At 38.9% G+C, this 7500-nt stretch overlaps 1 protein-coding gene across 1 annotated transcript; it reads left to right on the forward strand.

Moving 5' to 3' along the window:
• Positions 1-2826: 2826 nt before the first annotated feature.
• On the forward strand, positions 2827-5974 carry LOC107663560 (homeobox protein otx5-A-like). Its single transcript, XM_016453799.1, has 3 exons — positions 2827-3164; positions 4185-4336; positions 5234-5974. Exons 1-3 carry the CDS (start codon positions 2921-2923, stop codon positions 5846-5848), a joined length of 1011 nt encoding a protein of 336 aa, XP_016309285.1. The 5' UTR covers positions 2827-2920; the 3' UTR covers positions 5849-5974.
• The last annotated feature ends 1526 nt before the right edge of the window (positions 5975-7500 follow it).

Below are 7500 nucleotides of genomic sequence, written 5' to 3' on the forward strand. Positions count from 1 at the left end.
TGTGTGTGTGTGTGTGTGTGTGTGTGTGTGTGAGAGAGAGTGTGTGTCTGTGTCTGTGTGTGTGTGTGTGTGTGTGTGTGTGTGTGTGGTGTTTTTAGGCCATGCAGATTAAATACTGTAAGCTTCTTATGTGGCGGTTGTGTCCTTGATTTCAGTCAGCGCCGGGTCCTAGTGCCACACCATCAGGAGAAAAGGAAAATTCCAAAACAACAAGCCATAGTCGTACAGAGAGATAGACAGAAAATCTCTAACACAAGTGATTTTTTTAATCACATTAAAATAATGAACATTGTGGTACTTTCAGAAAGAATAAAAATAAAACAATATACGACATTTTGTCAAGAAATCTATTTGTTGTTGTCCTTTTAATTTGCTAAACATATTTAAATAAATATATGTAAATAATACATATTTAAATATGTACATAAATGTACACAATTTTTTTTCCCCCTAGGAAAATTGGTAATTAAAGGGGAAAATTTTGATTTCTGTGAACGCTCAATTAGCTAATGCAATATTATAATTCAAGATTCGCAGTCTATATTCAATATCAGCTATAATTCAAGATATACGCAGTCTTGAACAGGTGTCTGTGAGCGCGTGCGTGCGTGTGTGTGCGCGTGCGTGCGTGCATCGGGATGTTTTCCCCCAAATAAAAAGTTTGGACTCACAAACTTTCCAGCAGACACGATGAGAATCCAGAATCCTGAAATATGCCTGTGGTGATGATGATGATGAAGACGAAGATGATGAAGATGTATCCGCGGCCTGAACATCTGAAACAGATATGAGAGATATGAAAGGTCTGAACAGAGGCTGTTATACTGTCTGTGTCTCTTTATATCTGCAGATAAACCCCTTATAGAGTTTCTGTGGATTTGAAACTAGAAGAAATCCGATTGAATTAACAAGCGCAGAATCCGCTTTACACGCGCTCATTCACATCCTCACAATCATACGACAACACTATTATCACAGAGCGCAGAGATATCATGCGACATCACAGGGTCTACAAAACAGATATTAATTACAGTCTGATTACGGAACACAAGCGAAGAGGAAAAAGCCTACAATATTGAAAAAACGATGGATTTAAATGATTCTCAATAGCCTATTTTAGTTGAATGTTTCTTTGTTTTATCAGCAGGCGGGAAGTAAAACCACAACAAAACAACAAAAAGAACAAATTATTTCATTCATTATTTTAATTACAAAATAAGTGCATATGGCTTTCAAAAGATTTTTCCAGTTTTCTTCCAATAATTACAGGTTAGCCTACATATTAATATTGCTCATTAACAATTGCCATTCAAATTAATTCCAAATGATTTCCTGATTTACACACATATTAATATTTCCAGTTAATAAATGCAAAACAAATTCATTAAAGAAAGTGTCTTGTCCGTACACTGTGTGATCGAACTCAAGGTCTAAATATCAAAATCACAGAAGACACAGATGATGAATTAAAATAAACAGTGATTTTAATACAGAGAGTCCGGGAGAGAGGCTGGATATTTGTGGGATTTGAGGAACACTGGGTGCTTTTGTTTCTTTAATCCCGTTTGGACGCACGAACCCCCTCCACACACACACACACACACACACACACACACACACACCAATTATTCCAGAATTCTGCAGCGATGTCAAATCCTGAAATGTGTTTTTCTGCGGCTGTGTGCAATATAAGATATTATCGTTAGGCCGCATCTCAGATCAATCAGCTGGATTTATAGAGATGTACGCGCTCATTTCCAGTTTCTTTTGACTTTTACTTCTCTTTGAAACTGAATGAATCTCTGTGCCAAATCTGAGTCCAAATCTTAAGGTTGTTCTCCATTTAATCAAATGTTTTAGACACCGGCGGAAAGAAATAAACCTCTGAAACGAATATGATCGTTAAATAGCGAAAAGCTCTTTAGAATAAAGATTCTTTATTTGGCATCAATGGTTCCATAAAGAACATCCATGAAAAAAAAAAGTTCTTTATAGCGGGAATAAAAGGCTCTTTTGATTTTTCTGCTGTTTGTATTCTTAAAAAATAATGTTTCTTCATCGATGGTCCTTCAGATGATTAAAATGTTCTTCAAGGGTTCTTTATTGGCAACTTTCAACATGCATGGAATCTTTTCATTTCACAAAAAAAAAAGGTATAGTGGAAAAATATTTTTTAGATTATTTATAATTATGAAAGGTTCTGGGAGGCAAAAAAAAGGTTATTTTATGGCATCGATGTAAAAACACACTTTTGAAACTTTTTGTCAGAGTTTACACTAAGAATTGAGCATTGAGAGGTTCTGAAATGGTTCCTTTAAAGATTTGTAAAAGTACAAGAGCTCTACGTGATTTATTGCGTTATTCATACGAACATTACCTGCGCAATAACTTATATACTTCATGCTGACACAGAATATCCAACCCGATCTCACGAAAGTGCGTATAAATAGTAACAAAATAAAAACTAAAACTCGTGGTATTCATACGCAAAAATGGACTTTGGCGTGCATATGATACGCGATGGGTAGGTTTAGGGTTGTGGGGTAGATGCGTATCATATGCACGCCAAAGTCCATTTTTGCGTATGAATACCACGAGTTTTAGTTTTTATTTTGCTACTATTTATACGCATTTTCATGAGACCGGGCTCCAATATCCGTGATATGATATATAGCCTAGATTGCGGTTTTCCGCATTTAAAAGAGACTTTGGATAAAAGCGCCTACATTTGAATGCATATATAACTTCTTGGATCTGAGAGAGAGGGAGGGGTGGAGGGGTGGAGGGAGGGGTTTGTGCAGGTCTTGTCCGTCTCTAATTAGCCGCAGCCTCCTCACTTCATCTCACTGTCACACTGAGACGGAGACGCGAGCACCGAGCACCGGACACCGAGCACCGAGCACCGGACACCCCGCCACTGATGCCCGCTGGAGCTCAGAGAGACAGAGACACAGCATCCGAGAGACTGCAGATAAAACTGACAGACAGTCAGCGCCGAACTAAAGATCCATTACAGACAGACAGAAGGAGAGAGAGAGAGAGAGAGAGAGAGGGAGAGTTTATAGTCATGATGTCCTACATGAAGCAGCCTCATTACTCGGTGAACGGCTTGACTCTGTCCGGTACCGGGATGGATCTCCTGCACTCCGCTGTCGGTTACCCCAGTGAGTACTGACCGAACCCCACTTCCATTTCTGATCCACGAATTTACTATTTCATCATTATAGCCTACTAATTAGAATTTAGATGTTATTTAACGCGTTAAACTGCGCGCAAAGGTGATGATCAGCTTATCTTTATTATTTATTAATATTATCTTATGTATTAGTTTAAGCAGCGACTTTAGAAAATTGCAAACAAAAATCAGAGTTAAGCATTCTTAAATTTAAACGCACTTTTATATATATATATATATATATATATAAAAACTTGCGCACTGACTTTAAAACATATGTTTTATAAACATTACGTTATTTATGTATGAATATGACTTATGCTAATTTTTCTTACACAGAATGTCAAGAAAATATTTTTGTGTATTGCTCAGCTTGTTTATTAAAAATACTCAATTCTTCTATCACGAGTAAACCCAGTACTATAATCGAAAATCATCGCGTTCGCCGTGTACGAACATTAGTCTATTGAATTTCCAAATTATTTCGTTAAATCGAATTTTCAGTTAGGCAACAAATGAGGTTTTAAAATATGAAGATGAGAGTGATGAACTATAAACTCAGTTCCGATTATTCTAATATAAATAATATTCATATAATTTCAAATCAGATGGTGATTTATTTCGTAAAAGTCTTGACGGGGTTTTATTAGCCAGACGAGAAATAATGATCACTGTAAACACGAATGAATAATTCCTAATAATGCTGCTGATTGCGCTCATTAACGCGCGTTCCCCGTTTAAAGAATATTAGTTCATTCCTGCATTATAATCCTCAGAGATGTAAGACAAATTCAAGAATGTTAAATGTCAGCTTTATGCAAGTAAAAACCACATCTCATTCACAGACATTTCATAAACTCATGCTTGCACGTGTGGACTAAAACAACTAAACGATTACACGTTTGAGCATATTTGGGAACGACTGAAGTGTTAAGTAGATAGATAGATAGATAGATAGATAGATAGATGCACACTAAAGACTAACTGTGTTTGTGTGGTTTATCATCAGACACTGCGCGGAAGCAGCGGCGCGAGAGAACCACCTTCATGCGTGCGCAGCTCGACATCCTCGAGTCACTGTTCGCCAAGACACGATACCCAGACATCTTCATGAGAGAGGACGTGGCTCTCAAGATCAACCTGCCCGAGTCCAGAGTCCAGGTGAGTCCAGCAGAGCCCAGAGACGCCTGGCTTCAGCAGGGAACCCCTGGGACATGCCACAACCGTGGGGCTTTTTAATGCGCAAAACGGGTGTCTACAGGCATCATTCTGGGTAGAGCCATAGGTCTACAGTGGAAAATATTCTTCTCAATATTAAAATGTTAAATATATATCAAAAATTAAACATGGCGCTTCTCTAACTAATGTCTATAGTGGAAAATATTCGGATTATTAAAATGTTCTTCCCACTAAAATGGTTCAAGAAAGTGTTCATTGAAAGGTTTTGGGGGATTTATATTATACTATTTACATTATATATTAAAGATATATTAGTTTTTGTTAATATTTCGATTAGATTTAATTTTTTTAAATTCTGTTTTCATTTTAATTTTAGTCATTTTGTTGTGTTTTTGTCATTTGTATTAGTTTGTGTTTGTAAATAAAAAGGTTTTATTTCATTACATTAAGTTAAACTTTTTGCATTATTGACACACTATTTTCATATTTAATGCTGTTCAGTTGCTTTGACACAATCTGTATTGTTAAAGGCGCTATATAAATAAAGGTGACGACTTAAACTTTTATTTTATTTTAAGTAACAATTTTTTCTTTCTTTGTCTTTTTTAATGGTTTTAGTTTTAGTTCATAAGTTACAGTACAACCTTGAAGAAATTATAAAAGCAAAGCAGTGTTGGCATCACCATTCCTTGATGTATTTTATTGTTGTATTTTGTTTTATTATTTTATTTCTATTACGACTGGATTCTTTTCTATGAATGCACACATGTATTTCTCTTCTGAAAAGCACTTTATAAACACTGTTTTTACTTCAACTTTAATTCTGCCGTTGAGAGGAACGGGACACTGACTGAGAGACGTCCCGTCTGTGTTTTGCAGGTGTGGTTTAAGAACCGTCGTGCGAAGTGCCGTCAACAGCAGCAGCAACAGACCAGCGGCCAGACCAAACCCAGACCGCCGAAGAAGAAGTCGTCTCCGGCCCAAGAGCCCAGCGTCAGCGAGCCCAGCACCAGCACCAACGGCCCCTACAGCCCTCCGCCTCCTCCAGCCCCGAGCTCCAGCTCCACCAGCGCCACCGTGTCCATCTGGAGCCCGGCCTCCATCTCTCCGCTTCAGGACCCGCTGTCGGTCTCCAGCACGCCCTGCCTGCAGCGCTCCAGCGCCTACCCCATGACCTACAGCCAGGCCCCGGCCTACGGGCAGAGCTACGCCGCCTCCTCGTCCTACTTCACCGGGCTGGACTGCAGCTCGTATCTGTCCCCCATGCACCCGCAGCTGTCGGCCACAGGGGGCACTCTCAGCCCCATGGGTGCAGCGCTCAGCCAGTCCCCCGCTTCGTTCTCATCGCAGGGCTACACCGCTGCATCGCTGGGCTTCGGCGCCGTCGACTGCTTAGACTACAAAGACCAAACGGCGTCCTGGAAGCTGAACTTCAACGCTGCGGACTGTCTGGACTACAAAGACCAGAACTCCTGGAAGTTCCAGGTCCTGTAGAGCATCTAGAAGAAGCTTCGCTGCACTTCTAAAAGGCTCCAACATGGGTCTTTTGGCAGCGATGCCATAAACGGACGGTTTTTGGTTCCCCAAATAATCTTTGAGTGAACAGTTCTGAAAAAAGTGTAAAAGAATCTGCTGGAAAAAAAAAATAGAACCCTACACACTCTAAAAAATGCTGGGTTAAATATAACCCAGTGCTGGGTAAAATAGGGACAAACCCAGCAATTGGGTTGTTTTGACCCAGCGGTTGGGTTACTAACCAGAAGGTTGGGTTAAACATTTAACCCGACCGCTGGGTCAAAACAACCCAATTGCTGGGTTTTAGAGTGCAGTGTTACGGTAACGCATTACAAGTTAACTAATCAAATTACATTTTTCCAAGTAACTAATAAAGTATTACTTTTAAATTTACAATGAAATATGAGTTACTTTTTCAAATGAGTAACGCCAGTTACTTGTTTTCTCACGTGTTGACTGAGAGCTCTCCTGTCAGAAATCAGAGAATCGGAGGATCTTCCTTCAGCTTGAAGATTATTCATTTCACTTTTGGTGTAAAAAATATAACTTTTGGGTTTTTTGTTATTAAAAACGAGTAGGCAAGCCCAGAACAGGTGCCATTACTTTCCATAAAAAGTAACTTAAGTAATGCAATTATTTACTTTTTCATGGGAGTAACGCAATATTGTAACGCATTACTTTTAAAAGTAACTCTCCCCAACACTATTTGCAATGGTTTTCTAATGGGAATTGTATTGGTTTTAATGGAAACTGTCACGGTCCTCTACTGGTAATTTGCTGCCTTCTATTGGTGGCATGTTAAAACCACTGAATACTAATGAGATTTTACCCAAAACACACTACTGGAAACCATTTGATTCACTCTTAAAAAATAAAGGTCCAAAATGTTTGTTTTTTCTCCCAGCGATGCCATAGAAGAACCATTTTGGGTTCCCCAAAGAGCCTTTCATTGAACCACTTTTCTTAGTCAGAAGAACATTTTAAGAACCTTTTGTGGAATGGAAAGCTTCCATGGATGCCAATGAAGAACTTTAATTCTTTAGCGTGTAGTGGTTTTAATGCTTAACAGTTGATGGTTTGTAATGTTTATAATGGTATTTGTAGTGCAGACCATTAGAGCTTCTGTCATGGTTTCATTGCCATTGATGGTTCCAAAAACCTTTAACATCAATCGAACCACTAAAGGTCCTTAGGAACTTTAAAAAAAGGAAGAAACCCTGAACTGAAAGGTTCTTTAAGGAGCCCAAAATGGTTATTCTATGGCCTTTATATTTAAGAGTGCTATTGTTTTTTGTTCTTTTTCAGCAGCTTTTTCCTTTTGTCCAGTCGAAAGGTTCCATGAAGAACCTTTATTTTTATGAATGTGGATAACGAGATATTCTGAACCGTTCACGCACGAGTGAAGCGTTTGGACGACATGGACAGAAGTACAGCAGACTGTCCAGTGTAGATGGAGATGTTTCTAACTGAATAACACTGAAGGACGTGTAGCTGGTAGATGATAGAAGTGCTGAGATGATGCACAGCTCAGATGTTTAGCGCAGTGGTTTACATCTCAACAATCATCATCATCATCACCTGAACTGCTGAAGCACAGTCTTGTTGTTTTAGGAGGTTGATCATTAGGCTAG

The sequence above is a fragment of the Sinocyclocheilus anshuiensis genome, unplaced genomic scaffold (assembly GCF_001515605.1).
Source record: "Sinocyclocheilus anshuiensis isolate Anshui unplaced genomic scaffold, SAMN03320099.WGS_v1.1 scaffold2201, whole genome shotgun sequence".
Lineage (NCBI taxonomy): Eukaryota > Metazoa > Chordata > Actinopteri > Cypriniformes > Cyprinidae > Sinocyclocheilus > Sinocyclocheilus anshuiensis.

Excerpts from the sequence above, each read along its gene's own strand:
- LOC107663560 (XM_016453799.1), top strand. The coding sequence starts at position 2,921 with ATGCCCGCTGGAGCTCAGAGAGACAGAGACACAGCATCCGAGAGACTG. Across the intron at positions 3,165-4,184 it reads CTCCGCTGTCGGTTACCCCA|ACACTGCGCGGAAGCAGCGG; the intron begins GTGAGTACTGAC and ends GTTTATCATCAG. Across the intron at positions 4,337-5,233 it reads TGCCCGAGTCCAGAGTCCAG|GTGTGGTTTAAGAACCGTCG; the intron begins GTGAGTCCAGCA and ends TGTGTTTTGCAG.